Source organism: Balaenoptera ricei, chromosome 16, assembly GCF_028023285.1.
Source record: "Balaenoptera ricei isolate mBalRic1 chromosome 16, mBalRic1.hap2, whole genome shotgun sequence".
In the NCBI taxonomy this organism is placed as follows: Eukaryota; Metazoa; Chordata; class Mammalia; order Artiodactyla; family Balaenopteridae; genus Balaenoptera; species Balaenoptera ricei.
Window position 1 is genome coordinate 20,201,696 of NC_082654.1, and position 23,820 is coordinate 20,225,515.

Sequence of the window (23,820 nt, forward strand, 5' to 3'; positions counted from 1 at the left end):
ATACTAGCAACCAGAATCCAACAACACATTAAAAGGATCATACACCATGATCAAGTGGGATTTATCCCAGGGATACAAGGATTCTTCAATATACACAAATCAATCAATGTGATACACCATATGAACAACTGAAGAAGAAAAACCACATGATCATCTCAATAGATGCAGAAAAAGCTTTTGACAAAATTCAACACCCATCTATGATAAAAACTCTCCAGAAAGTGGGCACAGAGGGAACCTACCTCAACATAATAAAAGCCATATATGACAAACCCACAGCAAACATCATTCTCAATGGTGAAAAACTGAAAGCATTTCCTCTAAGATCAGGAACAAAACAAGGATGTCCACTCTCGCCACTATTATTCAACACAGTACTGGAAGTCCTAGCCACGGCCATCAGAGAAGAAAAAGAAATAAAAAGACTACAAATTGGAAAAGAAAAAGTAAAACTGTCACTGTTTGCCGATGACATGATACTGTACATAGAAAATCCTAAAGATGCCACCAGAAAACTACTAGAACTAATCAATTAATTTGGTAAGGTTGCAGGATACAAAATTAATGCACAGAAATCTCTTGCATTCTTATACACTAACAACAAAAGATCAGAAAGGGAAATTAAGGAAACAATCCCATATACCATCGCAACAAAAAGAATAAAATACCTAGGAACAAACCTACCTAAGGAGGCAAAAGACCTGTACTCTGAAAACTATAAAACACCGATGAAAGAAATCAAAGATAACATAAACAGATGAAGAGATATACCATGCTCCTGGATTGGAAGAATGAATATTGTGAAAATGACTATACTACCCAAAGCAATCTAGATTCAGTGCAATCCCTATCAAATTACCAATGGCATTTTTCACAGAACTAGAACAAGCAATTTTACAATTTGTATGGAAACACAAAAGACCCCGAATAGCCAAAGCAATCTTAAGAAAGAAAAACAGAGCTGGAGGAATCAGGCTCCCTGACTTCATACTATACTACAAAGCTACAGTAATCAAGACAATATGTTACTGGCACAAAAACAGAAATATATAGATCAATGGAGCAGGATAGAAAGCCCAGAGATAAACCCACGCACCTATGGTCACTTTATCTGTGACAAAGGAGGCAGGAATATAAAATGGAGAAAAGGCAGCCTCTTCTATAAGTGGTGCTGGGAAAAATGGATAGATAATGTAAAAGAATGAAATTAGAACACTTCCTAACACCATACACAAAAATAAACTCAAAATGGATTAAGACCTAAATGTAAGGTCGGATACTATAAAACTCTTAGAGGAAAACCTAGGCAGAACACTCTATGACATAAATCACGGCAAGATTTTTTTTGACCCACCTCCTAGAGTAAGGGAAATAAAAACAAAAACAAACAAATGGGACCTAATGAAACTTAAAAGCTTTTGCACAGCAAAGGAAACCATAAGCAAGACGAAAAGACAAACCTCAGAATGGGAGAAAATATTTGCAAACGAAGCAACTAACAAAGGATCAATCTCCAAAATATAAAAGCAGCTCATGCAGCGCAATATCACAAAAACAAACCACCCAATCAAAAAATGGGCAGAAGACCTAAATAGACATTTCTCTAAAGAAGACACAGAGATGGCCAACAAATACATGAAAAGATGCTCAACATCACTAATCATTAGAGAAATGCTAATCAAAACCACAATGAGGTAACACCTCACACCAGTCAGAATGGCCATCATCAAAAAATCTAGAAACAATAAATGCTGGAGAGGGTGTGGAGGAAAGGGAATGCTCCTGCACTGTTGGTGGGAATGTAAATTGATACAGCCACTATGGAGAACAGTATGGAGGTTCCTTAAAAAACTAAAAATAGAACTACCATATGACCCAGCAATCCCACTACTGGGCATATATCCTGAGAAAACCATAATTCAGAAAGAGACATGTACTACAATATTCACTGCAGCACTATTTATAATTGCCAGGACATGGAAGCAACCTAAATGTCCGTCAACAGATGAATGGATAAAGAAGATGTGGCACATATGTACAATGGAATATTACTCAGCCATAAAAAGGAACGAAACTGAATTATTTGTAGTGAGGTGGATGGAGTTAGAATCTGTCATACAGAGTGAAGTAAGTCAGAAAGAGAAAAACAAATACTGTATGCTAACACATATATGGAATCTAAAAAAAAAAAAAAAAAAAGGTTCTGAAGAACCTAGGGGCAGGACAGGAATAAAGATGCAGACGTAGAGAATGGACTTGAGGACACGGGGAGGGGGAAGGGTAAGCTGGGACGAAGTGAGAGAGTGGCATGGACATAAATACACTACCAAATGTAAAATAGATAGTTAGTGGGAAGCAGCTGCATAACACAGGGATATCAGCTCGGTGCTTTGTGACCACCTAGAGGGGTGGGATAGGGAGGGTGGGAGGGAGATGCAAGAGGGAGGAGATATGGGGATGTATGTGTATGTATAGCTGACTCACTTTGTTATAAAGCAGAAACTAACACAGCATTGTAAAGCAATTATACTCCAATAAAGATGTGAAAAAAAAAATGTGGCTTCCAATGGTGACATTTTTTCCCCCTCAAAGAAAGATAGGTACTCCAATAAAGATGTGAAAAAAAAACCCTGCACATAATTAATGAGTACAATTAGATGAATTTGGATGTATGTATATACTCGTTTTACCAGCTCCACTGTCCAGGTAATAAACACATCCATCACCTCCCCCCAAAAATGAAACAAGACTTTGAACTTTAAAAGGAAGATGTATTTTCTAAACTATGAAAGGGGATGTTTACATGAGAAATATCAAGGCTTGGAGAAAGTATAAAGAATTCCAAGACTGGTAAAAATATTGTACAGTTATAATTTGACTCCACTGTACAATGCTGTCTCACTGTAGATGATTAAAAAAAATAAAGGAAACCAATATAAGAAAAGCTAATAAGAAAAGAGGGCTTCTGGAACAGTTCCATAACAGAAGACAGCTGGCTTTGTTGGGGACAGCGGGTGGCATGAGGGAGGAAAAAGAACAAAAGGAAAAGAGAAGATTCAGAAAGATCTCCTAGTCTAGGAAAAAAACAGTGGTTCTCAAATTTGGTCTCCTAACAGCAGCATCACCTGAAAATTTATTAGAAATTCAAATTATTGGGCCTTACTCCAAACTGCTGAACCAGGAAGTGTGGGGTGCAGCCCAGCAAGCTATGGCTTAAGCCCACCAGCTGCTTCCAATGCAGGCTGATGTCTGAGAACCATCAGTCTAAAAGGCTTCACACTATCACTGGCAGTAAGAGAGCCGGTCCCTCTAGAGGTAACTGGGAAAGTTAGCTCCACACGTGCAGTTTCTCTTTCGTCAGCTCATCTAGCTTGGCTGTAAAATTTTTGATCCTGTTTCTGTTGCTGAGCAGCTCCTTTCTGGTGGAGTTAGTTATCACTATAATCTTTAGGCTTCCTCATTAAGCAATCCTATGGATGAAAGTAAACTGTGTGGATAAGATATTTACCTTATGTTCCATAAGAGAGTAAGTTTAAGGATCTTGTACTGTCTAACATAATACTAAAGGGAAAAAAAATTTTATATTTCAGTAAAAGAATGTCTCCCTCAATTCCATTTGGGGTTTGATGGTCTAGTCATTAAATACTACTTAGTTTTAAACATGCCATTTTTAGTTATTCAGCAAATGGTAAGCCAAAGCTAACAGAAACATGGTCTTCCAAATACAACTGAAAATAAAATATTGTCTCATGGTTTAGTTTGGTGACTAATGGGTAAGACAGCTATTTCTTTTCTTGTAGGAGGTTATATTTATACATTACATATCCCAAAACCTGAAACATGGCTGGTTAAGCTTTTTTGGTTTAATTTAATGTATGCACTGGCTCACACTAAGCTTGAATATATTTAGTATTTTTTATTACTCACAATACGACACAACTTTCCAGTTTTCCAACCTGGGGATGATTCAAGATCCACATTTAGCTGTAACATTTTTTAAAATTCTCAGATGTCATTTTTAAGGAATTCATGAAAAGCAAGAAATGCTTAAAATCCATGATGTATATTCAGGTTAGAGAATATAAATAGTAGGTTTTGATATAGATAAGTAATTTGTTTATCTGTAGAGTGTCATTGTCTAAGTTGACAGTCTCAAAACCTCATTTCATAGAACAAATTTCATAGCAGTAACTTGGGTTACTGAAATCTTTGATTTTCCTTCCAGTTCAGGTAAAAACAATTACAGACTAGTTTAATTGCTACTAAAATGTCTCTTTACCTAATAGTTGAATTTAAAACAATTACATTTTATTTTATTCTTGAAAAAATATAAAATTAGAAAATAGCTTGCTAAAGAAATTATCTGGCCTATCAAAAGTAAATGCAAATTTTAAAGTATAAGAAAAATTACATTTACAAAAAACATCAAAATGCCCCTAAAATATGAATATCAATGTAAAGACATACCTCATAGAAATGAACATTTCTATGTAAAATTATAAAATTTCTATGTAAAGTTGTCTTATAATTTTAAAACAAAAGTTTTAAACACAAGCATTCTATCCCCCAGGCTAAGATATCTATAACTGCCAAATATAATTTTAATTGTGATTTTAAAAAAAAAAGAGTAATCAGGGCTTCCCTGGTGGCGCAGTGGTTGAGAACCTGCCTGCCAATGCAGGGGACACGGGTTCGAGCCCTGGTCTGGGAAGATCCCACATGCCACGGAGCAACTAGGCCCATGAGCCACAATTACTGAGCCTGCGCGTCTGGAGCCTGTGCTCCGCAACAAGAGAGGTCGCGATAGTGAGAGGCCCGCGCACCGCGATGAAGAGTGGCCCCCACTTGCCGCAACTAGAGAAAGCCCTCGCACAGAAACGAAGACCCAACACAGCCATAAATAAATAAATAAATAATTTTTTTAAAAAAAGAGTAATCACAAAAATAAGCTCTGAGATCTGCTAACACATTACTTAAGGGCATTATTTCCCCCCAGTATATTCTAAGAAACAAGAGTTCCATGGGATATTAATACATTTTATCAGAGAGACTGATTGATTTATTGATTTCCCTGGTCTATGTGACATATTTAATTTGCGATACACTGAGGTTTTTTTTTTTTTTTAAGGTAAACCCAGTACTTAGCAATACTTCTCAGTCTTTGCTATGCTAATGTTCATTATGAGCCTTTAAGAGAAAGAGTGCAGAAAATAGTTTCCCAAACATATTTGGAACTATTTTTCCTGGGAAATCTTTTAGAACTAACGATCTACAGAACATACTGTGGGAAATGCTACTCTGGGGCACGAGGTTTCTAATGTGAACATGAAAGTGTATATTAACACTTATACAGGTTAACTTTGAGGATAAAAAGGAGTCATATTAGTTCTTCAGGTCTAATCCCCATGTATGTTGTTTGAATTCTTTTTCATTTGTGCTAAGTTGTCTTTCACTAAGCCTATCTACCACCACACCTTAAACAGAGTATTAGTTTAAAGCTAATTCTACACAGAAAGTGAGTTGCCTACCTTTACTAGGTTTAACCCATCTGCACTTCAGTATCTTTCTTGTTCATAGAGATTAAGGGGAAGCAAGTTATGATCCCAGGAACTCAAAATAGAAATGAAAAACAAATGAATACAATACAATGAACCTACTGTTCCTGCTGTTTATTATTTATAAAAATGCATGAAGTATCTGCACTACATATAATACAATGTTTATACTATATACATTTCAATATAGCACATGAGAATTTTAAAATTAAAATTTAATTTATTTTAAAAATAACTATACTTCAAGGATACTGCTCCTGCTATGAAATTCCATTCCCCAGAAATGGGCTCATCTGATTAGCACAACTGATCTGCCAGCTGGATGGATCCCAAGTAAATTTCAAACTGGCATTTGGCAAAATATCCCTGTAGCCAGCATTTTACATGGAATACAAACTAAAGATGCATTCCGGGATTGCCCTGAGAACCAAACAATTGTATGGTAAGATGAATACATTCAACTTATCCTCTTTATGCTAAATTTACAAGATGAGCAGTTTAAATAATACTTCAAATTCTTTGCTTCAATTCTGCTTACATTCATTCTGTGTAAGTCTGTTGATGTCTAACACTGGATTAAGAAAGACTGCCATCTGGTAGTTATAGCAACCCTTTACTAACTTGGTCGGAAGTTGAAGACCATGAGCCTCAAAGAAATGCAAACCAGGTTTATTACTATAAATATATCAAAATCTTTTTTAAAATAGTCATTGAATAGGGCTTTTCACTTAAAGAGAAACATCGTGTGTGGTTGCACACTCATGCATTACATAATCGACCTACAAAAGTCAAGTTTTAAAAGGGGTTAAAAGGATGAATGAATTAAATAAGCAATTAGGTCCACATTCCCTTCACCCACAAGGCTGCCACTGTCCCTTTTATAAAGCCTAGGGATGTGAGCCAAATTAGTCCTACTTGTTGGCCATTTAACTCTAACTTCCCTTTATCATGTGTGTTCTTGGGTACCCATTTTTTCCTCTCAATGAAGTTTCATAGGTAAGCAACACTTCAGATGAAGAGTAAATTACAGTATAAAAACACTAAAAACATGCATACAGCACATGAGCATACCCAAAGTGTTTCCAAACTCATCACAATCTTATTAAACCATGAAGGAAAGTCAGAGAGGTAGAAAGACAATGATTATCTCAGATTCTATAATTTCCTAGGGTTACACAGTTAGGGGTGGTAGAGCTGGGAAAATTGAATCTACACCACCTAGTTAGAAATTTTATTTTCTTTCTAGTATATCACAGTTTCTTTCCGGAAATAACAGTATTTTACAGTTTACACAGCTTTTAGTATTATCAATATAATGTGTGTACATGTATAAAAGGGCTTTGCATTTTTGAATTTGCCCAAACCTCCCTGTGGCCCACCTCCAGTCTAGTTTCACTCCTTGAACCTCTTTGATCTTCCTTTTCTCCCCTTATTTTTTTCAAAAATTTGCTTGAGCCTAAGTGAAGGCAGCAGAGTAAATGCAGCATCCAGCCTTCCAGAGCACTCATGAGTTATGACTATATCTACTCTAATTTATAGACAAGCATGCCAACACATGGACTATTTCCCCTTGCTCTCATTCTTAATGCAACAATGTCAAGGACACAGCCATTAAACGATGACCTAGGATTATACAAGACTTATCCAGCTCAATACGCTTATTCTATCCCATTATTTTACTTCACCCCCTTTGTCTATAAAAAGCCCCTTCCTTATACGGCCAGTCTCTGAAGTCTAAGATTTGATATTCCTGGCATTCAGAGTTCTCTTCTTGTACCTCTTCCTGAAGGCATCTGAAACATTCTTTGTTGATTGACTTTAAAGGTGGAAGGGATGCTCTTTCACAGGAGGCTTTTAGATTATCTGTCCTGCTCAACAAGCTGTCAATAAGCTTAAGTCTCTCCATTAATGTCTGGGCCACTCACTAGGTACTAGACAGGGAAGGAAAGCGACCTGGAGTCAGGAGCACTGAAGTCATTCACCAAGACAAAGGAAATCAACTTAAAGATCAGTCAACACCATTTGGCAAGAGATCCCTTTACATAGAGCACTCTGTTTCAGACTAAAGTACACACATAGTTAATGGAAAACATGAGTAGAGCATAATAAAGCAGAAAGAACAATGGCTCTGGAATCAGAGAGATTTGGGATGGAATCCTGATTTTGCCACATAGCTGCCACTAGCTGACCCAGGGCAAAGTCACAATGTATCTGAATCTCTTTTGCCATTTATAATTATCAATCTTGAAGAAGTGATGTTAGGATTCAAGATTTTATGTAAAGTATCTAGCACAGTATCTGGTACATGGCCAGTGCCCAATAAATAGTAGCTATAAATTTATCTTTTTAATCACCTACCTTCAAGAAGAAGCTAGTCAGGAGATAACAACTGTTAGAGGTTGTGGGCAGAGAAATTTTTTTTTTAATTCCTCATGAAAATAAATAAATACATAAATACATACATACATACATACTTACTTCAAGAATTGGGAGAGTTAGAGAACAAGGAGAGACAGTGGCTGCTTGTAGGCAACAGCTCTCAAAACAGCACTGTAATACAAAGTGGCCCAGCCAAGTCAGCTGGAATAGCTGTAGCTAAGGCATCCTGAGGGAGCATTTCCCTGAACCTCTGCAAGCTCCCAACAGTAAGAACACAACATAAACTCTCTTGTCCTTATAATAGCATTGTCCAATAGAAATAAAATGTGAGCCATAACTGCTTTTATTTTATTTTTTTAAAATAAATTTATATATTTATTTATTTTGGCTGCGTTGGGTCTTCGTTGCTGTGCGTGGGCTTTCTCTAGTTGCAGCGAGCAGGGGCTACTCTTCGTCGCGGTGCGCAGGCTTCTCACTGCGGTGGCTTCTCTTGTTGCGGAGCACGGGCTCTAGGCGCGTGGGTTTCAGTAGTTGTGGCTCACGGTCTCTAGAGCACAGGCTCAGCAGTTGTGGCGCACGGGCTTAGCTGCTCCGCGGCATGTGGGATCTTCCTAGACCAGGGTTCGAACCCTTGTCCCCTGCGTTGGCAGGCGGATTCTTAACCACTGCACCACCAGGGAAGTCCCCATAACTGCTTTTAAATTTTCTAGTAGTCACATTAAAAACGTAAAAAGAAACAGGGTAAATTAATTTTAATAATATATTTTATTTAACCCAATATATCAAAATATCATCATTTCAACATGTCATAAATATAAAAATTGAGTTATTTTACAGTCTTTTTCTTGTACTAAGTCTTAGAAATCTAGTGTGTATTTTACACTTAACAGTACATCTCAATTAATTCTAGCTACATTTCAGGTGGTCAGTAGCTACACGCAGCTAGTGCTTGCTGTATTGGACAGTGGGGCCCTACAATCCTGACACCAAGCCTGGGCCCAGTCCACAGAATCAACCCCAATACTTGTTACTCACTACCCCACTAGGGACCTTGAAAGCCTTGTTATTAAAAGATCTCACTTTTAAAATGTAAACATCTCTGGAAAAGCAGTGAACTAATTAACTAACATTTCAACAGAGATTATCTGATACAGGTTAGCCACCTGGAAACGCAAGAGGAAGAAAGCAAAAGAAAGCAAAAAAAGGGGGTGCTGAGAAGGGAATCTTAAGGAAACCAAGGACATATTTTGCCTAGTTCACAGGTTAGCCTAGATTCATGCCACTTAATACATGGCACAAATCTTCTCTAGGTTGCCTAGCCCTAGATTACTATTATTATATCAAAAGCTCACAATCAGTTATGACAAAGATCTACACAAGAGTGTAACTAGTAACACCTGTAGGGAGCTGTAAGAAATTGGTAGAGAAATGCCAATGACATCAATTAACACCATTTCTTGATTGTCAATCAGCACAGTGTATTCCAACCAGGTCAGTGCCTTCAAAATTCCACAAACCTTTAAGAACTTTTATAGTAAATAAGACCTCTGTCAGGGGTCACTAGAATAATGAAAAAGTCTGGACAACTTGAAAAGCCGGTAACTATAAGAATCCCCTATCTCAGGTGTCAGTGACAACAATCCATGCATTTGGACAATTATGCCTTCAGTTACGTTGTTTGTTAACGTTCACCTATAACTGTAAACAACTTTCAGTCAGGTAAGAAAATGTGTCATGTGGTTTGCTATTTTGCAATTCAAAAACTGCTTTCAAAGTCTGTAATGCAAAGTGCAACCAGATGCTATTGGCAAAGAACTGAATCTTCAAACGTGACCGATTTCCAAGAACATTACCACAGATATGGGCTACACACTGGGTGCACACAAAGCTTTGAAAAGTTCATATCTAATCTAATCATCTATTCAGAACACTCCACGCTTTCCCACATTTCAATGAATTATAAATTTCTCAAAATGCATAGCAAATCAGAAATATATGTATGATTGAAAACTCCCTCCTAAATAGATTCAGAACATGCTATACAGCTACTGACACAGAAAGTCCCCGTTCTATCTAAAAATACAAATTGATGTTAATGTCTGAGCAAGAACAAAAGGTCATTTGCATTGTAACATAAAGCTTAGTCACCAAGTGGCAGCTTTCCTTCCATTTAGAAGTTTTCCTCAGTTCCAATTACTACACAAGTTTACAATCATCAGTATACTATTACTCTGAAGACAAGCCTTCTGAAGTAGATGCAAAACATAAATTCCAAATTGCAAAATCCCTTGCAGTAAAAAGATAAAGAGGTATCTTTAATAATTGAGATTTTTCTCTTAAATAATTGAAACAAATTTTAGAAATATTTGCAGGTGCTATTTTTACTGATTACTGAAATAAGTATACTGAAATAAAATTGGCAAAATTCATTTCTATTTCAACAATGTAGGGTACGAACTATTTCACATCATTACTTTGTGAATCTTTCAGATAATGGTCCTGAATTAAAATCTCAATTAACCACAATGCTTAGGGACTAGTTTGTTCTGGACAAACATTGAATCCCAATCAGTTTAATAAACGGGATAGGTTTCTTTACTCTATTTCGACATTTATTTTAGGCATACCTACCTCCTTCCTTATTCCTCTCACAAGCAGGGATTTGGGAGTGGGGGACATAAGCAAGCAACAATCATTTACTCAACACAAACTTATTGAGCACCTCATAGGTACCAGATACACAGGACATACTTCACATACATCATCTTATTTAATCTTCATAGCAACTCAAGAGATAGGTAATTTTATCCCAATTTTACACATGAATAAAGTAAAAAGGCTCAGAGAAGTGAAGTAACTTGCTCAAGGCCAGCAGGATTCAAAGTCAGATCTGTCCTATTTCCACTATGCAGTGCTGACTCTTCCTTTTCTACCCCAGCTCTCTTCACCTACGCACACCAACTGAAGCTGCCCTCTAAAGTTCTCATTCAGTAATACTGGCATTTCTTCAGCAGTACTAGTTTCTGTAAAGGCGAAAAATTGTTAAAACAAATATGATTGAGAATTGTTTTTTCTCTATGGAGTTTTTCATTTTCCACTCAATTATAGAAGAGCATACATAGAGATAGATGGCAAGACTGTAGTCCCCCCAAAATAAATTTCTAGTGGAAGAATCCTCAACACTGATGTGGGACAAAAGAGAAAGATGTTCTAGAGCCGTAATGTCCAATTTGGTAGCCACCAGCCACATGTGACCACTGAGTACTTGAAATGCAGCCAGTGTGAACTGAGATGTACTAAAATGTAAAATAAGTACAAGATTTCAAAGACTTGGTATATTGAAAAAAGAGCAAAATACTTCATTAATCTTTCACTAAATCAATATTTCAATTAATCAACACTTCATTAATATTGATTACATGTTGGATATTTTTAAATTGTGTTCAATAAAATTCACACGTTTCTTTTTATTTTTTTTCAACATGGCTACTAGAAAATTTTAAATTACACTTGTATTTTGGGGAAGGGGACAGCAGTAGTCTAGGGCCTTCATATGAGACTTCAAATCAAACTGTGTACAAAAGCCATCCCTGAACAGAAGGTCCAAACCCTTATGACTAAACCTCTTAAAAGAAAATGTAGTGGGCTATCAAAACACTTTGGAGAAACCCATAATTAATTATTCTGATCATAAATGGTAAATAAATGTCAATTCTTATAGTAACCAGCCAAACATGTGGCCTTCTCACTTATGTTCCTCCAAAATCTAAAAGCCATCATTCCAACTTCTGGTTTCATATACATTCGTGAATACATTTATCTTTATTGCTTAAGACTTGTGCAAAATATTACAGTTTTCCCTCTGAATGTTGATTGTAAGTACAGTAGACCAAAGAAGATACAGGAGTCAAAGTGCGCTGACTTTAGCACCCACCTAGAAGTCATTGCTTCCAATACATCCCTGAAACTCCCTTGTGTGCTTAATCATTTGGTTATCTTCCATTAAAGGACCCAAGGAATTTCAGGTAATTGAAGCGTCTATTTAAAAGACATTTTATTCTCTACAGACCAAAATCTCAGGGAGAAGCACCAATAGAAGCTTTTAAAAAATCAATAATTAACTTAAAAGAAACATGACATGGTTTTCATAAAATTGACCTATAAGGTTTTAAATACAAATACTGTCATCATGAAACACAGTTAGCCCCCAAGTAGTTTAAATCAACTTAAACACTGAACTCAAAGTTCTCCAGAAAGTACTCTGACCTTGTACCTACTCCTATTAACATTGGCTTAAAATCAGATCAAAACACATCTTTTATACTCATAGTAAAATCAAAAGCAATTATATTTTATTTACACACCCACCATAATAATGAGTCTTTTCAGTTCCTGAGAAGGATGTATTACATAAGGCCATATGTAGTAAATATTTTGAAAAGACCAGGTTACCTTGAACACTGCCTACTGAAACTGTTGTCATGAAACCAAATGCTATACCAAAACACTGAAAAAAAAATCTGATAGATTCCATTCAAAGTCCTTGGTATGATGCAACATATGATGGCTAAAAATCTTATTTGATAAATGAGTTTAATCACAAAATTATACTAAAACATTAACATTTCTAATATGACCAATTTCTTCCTTCGCTGTGCCTTATGTAATGGGACACTTAGTTGAAAATAATGGAAAATTGGGGCCATAAATTCTATCATCTATTTTACTGAAACAAATGACCTAAAACTTTTTCTTTTCATCAGAGGGTGGAACTGTTTCTCATTTAAATATGTTCTTTTCCAGAAAGAAAAAAAAAAAAAATCAAGGCAGCCAAACACATCTAGTTTGAGTTTTTAATATAATGTTCCTAAACATGTCAGTAACATTTACCATGTACATGACTTGCTTCAGTGGTGAGCATGCTTCAACTGGAACTATACATAGAAGATCAGCATAGCTTTTCGTCAAGATAACAAGAAAGTTCACGACATGGTCCAGATTTTTAGAAGAAAAACTTCTTTACAATACACTCCCTAATTCAATGAAAGATTAAAACAAAGAAAGGTACCAACTATTTCTTGAAAAGCAGCTTCAAATCCCTAAGAGATGAAGGTCTCCCATCCTGCCTAAACCCTGCTCTAAGGAAGGTCAAGTGGAATTCTGGTGAACTCCCTCACCCTAGAATTGCATGAATGGGTTAAGATGGCTGGTAATGTGATAAAGTAGAAAAAGCACTAGGCTGAGAGTCAGGAATCACAGTTGTGAGTCTAGATCAGCCACTCTGAACATGTCATTTCACTCAATCAAACCAAGTCCTTCGCCCATAAAAATGAGGTGAGGGTTTCCAAAATTCTATGAGTCTAGATTTCATCCTCCTCTTTACTCTCCCAAACTTTGCCTCTCCAAATGATAAAGTTTACAGAGAATTCCCACTTCTGCTCATAATAGAAAGTCTGAATGATTCAACAAAGGCAGAATTTTAGCATCCAATGAAACCTGCAAACCTGTGGAACCCCAATTTCTATTACTGGGGAAAATTCCTTTTTATTGGGTCATGGGGGCAGAGGTCAGCTAGCACCAGTTTGCTGATCCCTGCCTCTCCCATAATTATCACCCCCTCTCCCATCCACCAACATATAATTTACACAGCTGAGGGGTGAGGTCTCTTCCAATTATAATGCAGCTAAATTTTTCACTTTGAAATATGTATCAAAGGCCATAGGTTCTGTGCTCCTTGTCTCAATTCCTGGGTCTTGAATGTCAATCATATATTCAAGATTGAATGTCAATCTTTGCTGCATAATACAGACCTGTATAGAGGGTTTCAAATTACAATCTTGATTAGGAACAGGAATAACAGATTTTGTATCACCCAAAATCTTGATCTTAATATTTCTGATCCAGGAATATAGGAGGGGGAATGGGAAGTTATTGTTGAATCGGTATAAAATTTCAGTGTTACAAGATGAAAACAGTTCTGGAAACTGATGTTGGTGATGTTTACCCAACATTATGAATGTATTTAATACCACTGAACTGTACACTTAAAAATGGCTAAAATGGTAAATTTTATATTATGTGTATTTTAGCACAATAAAAAGTATTGGCAGACACCCAGGACTCCAAGATGGCATCAGTTGCACCAGTGAAGAAGAAACTCATGGATGTTAAAATAGGGGAGCTGCCAAGTTGGATACTGAGGCAGGATTTTGCCCCTAAGGGCATTGCCGGAGTGTTCCAAAGAGGTTACCAGTGGTATGACAACAGGTATGTCAACGTGAAGAAAGGAAACACTGCTGGGGTTTCTACAGTACTGGCAGCTTAGGTGCTTTTCAACTACTGCCTTTCTTAGAAGGAACTCAAACATGAGCAGCTCTGCAAATACCACTGAAGAAGGCCCAGTGCAGAGGACACACGGTGCTTTCCTGACCATGACCTTTGCCCGACACTCCTCCTTGAGGAACCTGATCACTGCTGAATCTTTTCATATGTTAATTGAAAACAATGACCAATAAAAGATAACCAGTGCAAAAATTTAAAAATACATTGGAAAACTTTTTAAAAGGACCTTTCCACACATAGCACAAATATGAAACTATTATTTACAGTATCTCCATAGGAATGACATTCTATTAAATACCATCGAAAGAAGAAAAGAAACCAAGTCAGGTAATCCCAAGGCTTGGGAGAAAATCTTATGACTTGGTGGACAGCCAAAGGCAGAGTCAACAAAATAATGCCAAGCACTAAAAAACGAAAAGTAAAGTTTTAGAAGCAGTCCAGTCCAGCTGGCATAACAGGGTAGATGCACAAAGATGGGAAAGGCTGACCATTCTTTTTCTTAGGTACTAGAGAATGTTTTTGCATTGGAGCACTTCTCAGCTGGAATTTGCTTTGTTAGCATGTATCACTTCATAAAAGTTACTTGTCATTGCCTAGGGTAAAATATGAGTGAAAGATGATTACAATTACCACCTCCCACTTTCCATACCTTTGCCTTAAGTGGAGGGGAAGCTAGGAAAGCACACTCTTTAATAAAAAGAGACAATGAATCGAGAAACCACACCTATGAGAAGAACAGGGCTGGCTATTTCCCCAGGTTGTTTTGAGCCTAAAGCTATATTTCTTTTGCAGCAATTCAACCACCAGGTGTAGGCAGGCAAAGCATTGATTCAGGAATTTAAAAATAAAGAATGAAAAATATCTCTTGAATAATATACAAGGAAGAAAGAAAGTGTAGTAGTTCAGGGATGGAGTGACAACTTACTTTCACTTTATACTCTTTTGTGCCTTTTGGATTTTGTTTCATGTCCTCATATTTCATACTCAAAAGTTAATTTCAAATATTTTTAAATGAAATTGATTTCGTAAAAATGTGACCCAAATAGTAAGTTTACCTTAGAAATCAAGTTAATAAAATCATTCTTGCTTTAAAAACAAATCAGCGAGTGCTCTTGTTTCTGATTTTTAAACTCTCATTATATTGTAATGTCCATAAAATATTTTTTAATTTTATTGAGTTGCTTTTGAATAGGTTATTTTAAACATTACTTAATACTTAGAATTTTTAAGCACGAAAGCAAGTTTTATACTGCGATATTTTAGAAGTCAGTTCTGTCAAATCTGGTATCTTCTTTCAGCCATTTATAAAAGCACTGTGTCCTAATATAACACTCTCTTTGTACATGTTTTATTAAAGGGAATTACAAACAAACAAAAATGGCCCATCATGCCTGTAAATAAGCGATGAGAAACATCAGAGGAGCCAAATCGTATATTAGTTGTTTCATTAAACAAATGTGCAAAAAAGTCTTATTGGATTGAATTCTCCACTAAATTTACACAGAAAAAAACAAATGACTTTGCACGTACTTCTTTTGACATTTCTAATTGCTTCTTACAGGTGCTTACCATGTGTTACTTTAGAATTTACAAGATAAACCACTAAATGTAATAAAGGGGAAACTTCAAGATGGCACAATGACTTCCTGTAATGACAGCGTACAATACTTAATATTGCAATGCCCAATACTACCTTCAGTTCTTTTTTATTATTCCACTACACAAAAGTTTAAAACGAAACACAAAAGCACAGCATAGGGAGGCAGTTTCATTTGGAAACAAAAATACTATTCTTTTGCCAAAATGATGACTATTCAACCATTTCCAAATGCACAAATGAAAACATATCCAAAGATTGGAAAATTGAGTAATAGCTGACAAGCAGTAAAAATTAAAGAAGATTACGAAATAGTCACATTTCTAAAGTCTTTTATGTATAGTAAGGAAAAGATACATTCAAGACTTGCTGAATCCACCTAATTTCTAGTTTTACAGGTGCATCTTGCCTCTGTCATAAATCAGAGTATTCGAAATGGAGTAAAACACAATATTTAAATTTCTATCCCTGGTGATCAAATGTTCTCTCAACATCTGAACTGTTCAGCAAGTTGTATGGATTTCTGTCTCCAAAATGTCCCATTCCTCCCTTTCTAACCTCAAAGCCATTGCCTCAGTTCATTTGCTTATCTCTCAATGCTTCCTAACTTGCCTCTCTGCCAACACTCTATCACCACATTCTTCACAACAACAAATCTCAGACACATCTGATTATGCCTCTCTTTAGCTAAAATAAGTGCCACAGAATAAAACCTAAATTTCTTAAAATAGCACCCAAGGCCTTCATGATCTGGTGCTATCAACCTTACCTTCCTGTTTTCTCTCCCACCACATCCATCCACAGATCCACATGCCTTTGCATAGCCTATTATTTTGGTCAGTAATTTACTCTCCTCTTCAACATTTAAGAGATCCTCTAAAGCTCAACTCAAATTCCATCCTCCTCCATGAATTATTTCTTCCCATTGGAATAAACATTTCCCTTTTCTGTGCCCACCTGCACTTCCTTTAAACTGTTGCTATAGCATTGCTCTCAGGTTGGTGCTGGAGTCAGTTACATAAGTGTCTCTTTTTCCCACTATGGTTCCGGTCTGGTTCTCTCATATGCTTCCCTTAAAATGCTGAAAACATATCAAGCCACTCAAATAATATGGACCTCTGTTCTCCAGATGTTTTTATTCTAATAAAGGAATATATGAATATATGTATATTCATAATAAAATTAGGGGGTAAATTTTATGGTATGTGAATTATGTCTTAATAAAAAAATAACATTAGGGTAAGTGGTACATAAAAGTTAAAGACAATCCTTTCCTGTACTTCCTCAACAGGCAACTCTTTGATGGTAATAATGTTTTTAAGAAGGTAAATATCATCTTGGGTTGTCGAAAAAAATTGCTGGGAATTGAGTTCTCCATATTTTTTAATTACAGGCACGCAGAAAAAAATTAAGCCATCTTTAATGACTTAAGACCTAATAAACTTATTTATAAACTGGTTCCTGCTCTCTGAAACCCATAGAAATGATCATAATAGAGCCTTCTTTTGCTTATCTAGGTCATCTCCATGAAATTGGGTATTTAAAAACATTTAGATTCACCCATGACTTGCCACCAATAGGATCACAAACTGCTTCCTGATTTCTACCTGAATGATCTAAGTATCTTAACTCTGCCTCTTTAAGCAAACCAAGCTAAACCAAGTTTAGTGTGGTAATTCTTGCTTCATCAACTTTCTACTGGGAAAACAGTTTGATTTTAGAAATAAGATCCATGTAAGTTGTTTCAGTTGTTCTTGTGTACATATGGGTGTGCACATATACTTTTTTTCCTGGTATCTTCCTCTAAAAATTGAGATATAATTCACACACCATAAAATTCACTTTTAAACTTACAATTCAGTGGTTTTTAGTATATTCACAATGTTGTGCAACCATCAACATTATCTAGTCCTAGAACTTTTTCATCACCCCAAAGGGAAACCCAGTACACATTAAGCAGACACTCCCTATTTCCCTTATCCCCTGCCCCTGGCAACCACTAATCAATCTGCTTTCAGTCACTATGGATATGCCTATTCTGTGCATTTCACACAACTGGAACCATACAATATGTGGCGTTTTGTGTCTTGCTTCTTTCACTTAGCATAATGTTTTCAAGGTTCAACCACGTAGTAAAATGTATCAGCATTTCACTCCTTTTTATGATTGAATAATATTCCATTGCATGGATATACCACATTTATTTACCCATTAATCAGCTGATAGACATTTAGGTCATTTCCACTTTTTGGCTATTATGAATAATGCTGCCATGAACAGTGGTGTACAAGTTTTTGTGTGAACATGTTTTCACTTCTCTTGAGTGTATAATGTAGGAATAGAATTGCTGGGTCATAATGGAAACTATCAATATGTTACTACTTTTAACCATTAAACCACATTAACTTTTGGAGGATCAGTCAAACTGTTCCATTTTACATTCACATACACATTTTTAAGGGCAGTAACAACACTTTTTGTTTTCACATTTTGCTTAAAAGTAAATTGTTCTGTCCCTAGAGGAAAAGATTTCCTTTGGGACTAAGTGTCCTTAGAAGTCAAAGTAAATTCTAGATTTTACAAGACAGATTAAACCCCTCCAAAGAATAAAGATGTATACAGCAGTACATCAAACCCTTACTACAGCAAAGTTTATTCTAGTCATCAAAGGCATTAAATATGCAAATATTTTTAAATGAAAGAGGAAAATAATGACAACTCCCAATTTTATACAGTCAGCCAATAACTATGCACTGATCTCCACTCACAGAAACATCTACTCCAACATCACTCATAGACATTTCAAACTTAATATGTCTCATGGGACTTCCCCAGTGGTCCAGTGGTTACAAATCCGTCCTGTTATGCAGGGGACACCAGTTCGATCCTTGGTCGGGGAACTAAGATCCCACATGCCACAGGGCAACTAAGCCCGTGCACCACAACTACTGAGCCTGCGTGCCACAACAAAGAGCTCGCGTGCTACAACGATAGATCCTGCATGCCACAACTAAGACCCAACACAGCCAAAAGATAAATAAATAGTTAAAAAAAAAAAAAGATAACAACAAAAAAAACTTAATATGTCTCAAACTGAACTTCTGTTCTCTCCTACTCCCCAAAACAGTTCCTCCTGAAAACTTTTGCCTACATCCCAAACCTTGGAGTCAAGTTTGACTTCTTCCACTCACCTATACCCAACATCCCAGTCAGTAAATTCTATTGATTCTATCATCCAGATACATTCCGAATCCACTCAAATCTCACCACCTCTATCAGATACAATCTTTCACCAAGATTACTGTACCACTATGGTCTAGTGTCAAAACACAGCCAAAACAATCCTTTTAAAACATAGGTCAGATCGTGTCCCACTTCTAAGGGTCATCCAGTGGCTTCCCAACACCAAGTACCACATGCTTGGTATTCCCTCTGCCTGCCATGATAGTCCCCTTGATATTACACAGTCATCTCAGTACTCGAGGGAGATTTGTTCCAGGACCCTGGCGATAGCAAAATCTGTGGCTACTCAAGTCCTTTACACAATATAAAATGGCCTAATATTTGCATATAACCTATGCACATCCTCCCATATACTTTAAACCATCTCTAGATCACTTATAATACCTAATCCAATGTAAATGGTATGTAAATAGTTATAAATACTATGTAAATAGGCTCTGGTACACAACAAATTCAAGTTTTGCTTTTCAGAACTTTCTGGAATTGTTTTTCCCAAATATTTTTGATTTGTGGTTGATTTAATCTGCAGATGCAGAAGCCACAGATACAGAATACCGACTGTACACGTTCTCTTACCTTCTTCAAGTCTTTGCATACATGTCACCTTCTTAGTGAGGACTTCACCTAGCCACTCTATTTAAATTTGCCATTGCCCACTAACACTCCCTTTATCTTCCTCCCCTGCTCTATATTTCTCCATAATATTTATATTAACAAAATATATACTTCACTTATTTATTTCTCTTTACCTCCAAGAATATAAACTCCATTAAGGCAGGAGGGTTTGTCTGTTTTGCTTACTGCTGTATTCCCAGCACTTAGAACAGGGCCTGGCACATAGTAAGTGCTCAATAAATATTTGTTGATTGAACAAATGAACAAGTGAAAGGAAGCATAAAGCTGCTCAGAAGAGCTAAAAAGAGGCCAGAGAAATATTTATGAGGAACTAATATACTAAACATAATAAAGTTGTGATGGGAATGGAAAGCACCATTTCTAGAAAAATATGCTACAATGTTTCTATAGTTGGCTTTAAGAAAAATTGCTATCCTTGCCTATTTCATTGTTTTCAAAAAGGGTCCATCCATTGTCTATTGCCAAGGGCCCTTAGCTTCTGAAGAACTGAAAAAAACTCTGGGAGTTGACAAGTTCCTAGAATGATGATGTCCTTTTCTAAACTGCCACATATACACGGAGCCAAGGACTTTCATGGTCTTGGCTTTCTATTAGATCTATTCCCAGGACCATCATATAGTACAATCATAGGTTTCTTGGCTACCTTCCAGCTAAAGCCACTAATTGGTAAACTCACCTTCCTTAGAACTACAATCACAGCATCTTCAAACTAAAATGTATCTTAAAATGATCTCAACCCCTTACGTATTTTATATATTTAAAAAACTACAGTGAAAAAGAAATACTGACTTGCTCAAAATAACTTGAATAGTTACACTAAGTATTTTTCAAATAGTAAGTGATAAATACTATTAAATCTAAGAGAATTCAGACACTTGGAACAAATTCTCTAAAATCCAAAACCAGACAATGTTATTTATAAAAGCTAAGTCGAAATTATACCTCATAGTATCAACAACTCTATCTATCCACACATTAAAGTTAAAAGTTATAACAGAACCATCAATGAAACTTTACTCTGGCATTCAGCAAACAGTAAATGATGGATAAATTTGGATTTTAAAAAAATGTACACCTCTTCCCCAAAGGAGGCTTTCCTTGTCCAGTGTTGGGAATGATGAGGATTTCTAAAGTCTTTTTCAAGTACCAACTTTCTTAAGCATTACTGGCTTCAAAATAGCAGTAGAAGGATGTTTCTATGAACCAATCATTTTCACATGGGGTTCAGAGAGAACATCTGTTAAAAGGTACATGATTTTCACCACACCTACCACTCTCTCCCCCTTCCCCTGCAATATTCTAACACACCTCCTAGGGAAGTGTGTCCTCAGCACTGTTTCTGATACGAGTATGTTGCAGCCTTCAAGTGCCTTACAGTGAGACGAGACTGAACCACAATTATAAACTATCTCCTGTCATGCTACACAAAAAGGATTACTATTTTCATGGACAGTAATTTCTTGCCAAAACCCTTTCCATGGTCTGCATCTAGTGAAATCCTACTGTGCCTTTAAAGGCCCACCCTTATTCCTCTTTCCTGGGGACCTTTTTCTGACCATTCCATCCATGGTGCTCTTTTCTTGACCAGATGACCTACGGCATTTGTCATCTGTACCTGTCATTTAGCATTCATCACACACTGGCAAGTAACATCTTTTGTATAGTCGTCTTAGTTGTTGCTGGCTTCTTTTACATTTGACTAGATAGAGTCAGAATCCCAAAGAGTTACATAATTGATATTCCTATGGGGATTTTCTGGACAATAACGCTTTATGCTCTTACATGTGAAGGGAAAGAGTCAGAAGTCCCAAAAGAGTAACTGGGTTTTACAATACACAGCACAACCATCACTGAACTATAATTTTAAAAGCTTTGGATTATACCAAAATAATGATTCCCAACCTTTTAAAGTAATAAGGATGCCTTTTAAGATCAAAATATGTTTTAAAACACCAAAAACATATTCAATATTAGTCAGGTGTTAAATTTCTTTTAACTGAGAACACATGCATTCAAAAGTATAAGTGCACAATGTGAGGTATGGTACTCATTTGGTCTACAGAGCATACTTGATGCGCACAAGTTGAGGTTCCTCCAGGACCAGACTAGCACATGGTTGAACGTTATAGTGCTGTGGACATGGAATATTACTGCCACATCAAAAAGTACTACTACCTAAAAGTATTTAGGAGCAAGCAAAATATAGAAAGACTAACAAATCCCTACCTACCCCCAACTCTGCTCCTCCCCGCAAATCCAGCATAAAATCCTTCAGTAACTTAACCCTTCCTCCCAAGAAGTAGCAGACTTTAAGCAATGTGAAACAATTCAATGTTTCAATAATAAACTTTTCTTGTGGTTTTAAGTTAATAAATAATATAGCAAAAGGAAAAAGAACATTATAGACAAACCAAATAGCAAATATTGAAAGTCCATCTCTCATATATTTCCTGATTCTAGTGAAATCTCAATCCCATTTACCCATTTCATCACCCTCTTAAAACAAACAAACAAAAACCACCAATATTTTCCAGCAGAGGTAGAAATATCATTCTAACCTCAGTTCAAGTCCTTTGTGCAGTCACCAACAAGAATGAGCTTAAATAAATAGCAGTAGAGCACAGCGTTTAAAGGAATTAGCCCTGGGCTCAAGTCTTGGCTCTGTCACTTATTAACTGTATGATCTTGGGCAAGTTACTTAACTAAACTTCAGGTAATTTATGTAAAGTGCCTAACATGATCCTTGGCAGGTTTAAGGGCTGAGAAAAGTGGTTACTGATTAATTAAGTAATTATATATAATAGATATATAACAAAGATATTCTTCTTATCATAACAAAGTTTCCTTTCAATTCCTTCTTGTCTGGCTCTGACGGGTCTATTCCAGGCATCATAAACCTCCACTCTTGACCTATAACTGGTTCTACAACCTCCAATTCTACCCATGGCTACTACCATAAGCAGTTTCTGGAAGTTAGGGAAAACATAACAAAAAACAAAACAGGAGGCCACTTGAGTAAGCCAAAACAACAACAAAATCCACTTTGAAACAGTGAATTCACTCAAGTAGGAATCACTGCCTTAGAACCTGAGACAAAGAAAAAGGCAAAAGAAAAAAACAAACCAAATTATTCAAATACTTTTAAAACCCTTACCTCCAGTTAAACAAATGATTGACAATTTGAAGCCCAAACAAATTTTAAACAACATTATTATTGTCTGCAGGACCATCAATAACCAGCACTACTAATGAAACATGCCTCATTAAAATACCTTTCTCTAACACTTCTAATTTAACAATGATTTAACCATTGCTAGACTATTTTTTAACATTAAGTCTCAACAATTTCTTCAAGTTTCTCCTTTCCCATGCATTCCAACAAGGAGTGAATTAGTTCTTCATCATGTGGTTAGGCCTCCTGCTGGGAAGCATAATTAAAATTAAGCAAGCAACAATTCCACTTGGTGCTAAGATCCTGTCAAATCCTTCGATGAAGTTGAGTCTGGTTTCTCCAGGAGCCAGCTGAAAGTTCTGCAACAAAAACTTGGGGCTGCTCAACTCGATGCTGGCCATTCAGTAGATGGCACTCTTTCCTTTGGGCCCAAATTACAAAAGCACCAAGAAGCATGTTCTGTGACATTCAGGTGTGATACAAAACAGGGATTCCCTCTTCAAAGCACTTAACTGGTCGTCACAATCCCTCCAGAAACCCATTCATCAAAAGCTGATGGTCCAACCAGACACTTTTAAAGAGCCCAAGGAAGTTCAGATTATAAAACATCAAATACAATATAAAATCACCTAACTCAAGTGATTACCAAGTAATCAGCTTCTCAGAGCCTTTTCTATGTCAAGCAGATACACCTTTTATTCAGGCATAAAATTTTCCTTTCCTATTACATTCTGCTACAGAGGCGACAGTCTTTCAGTGGCTAGTGACCAAATCTTGTCTATTAAATATCTCATTAAGGTATTTAACGACAGCAAAGTGTTCAGAGAACTATGATTTTGTCATTATCAACATTCACTAAGACCAATGAAGGATATATTACTTTTGTATTACTTTCA

At 36.4% G+C, this 23,820-nt stretch overlaps 2 protein-coding genes across 5 annotated transcripts in view; one reads left to right on the plus strand and one right to left on the minus strand.

The window, feature by feature from the left end:
- The window catches only part of ADD3 (adducin 3), a 124,574-nt gene that overhangs the window by 91,845 nt on the left and 8,909 nt on the right, over window positions 1-23,820 (minus strand). The gene's annotated exons all lie outside the window — the stretch shown is intronic.
- On the plus strand, window positions 14,062-14,325 carry LOC132350762 (ATP synthase subunit f, mitochondrial-like). Its single transcript, XM_059900209.1, is given in 1 exon segment — window positions 14,062-14,325. A coding segment is annotated over 1 exon segment (264 nt).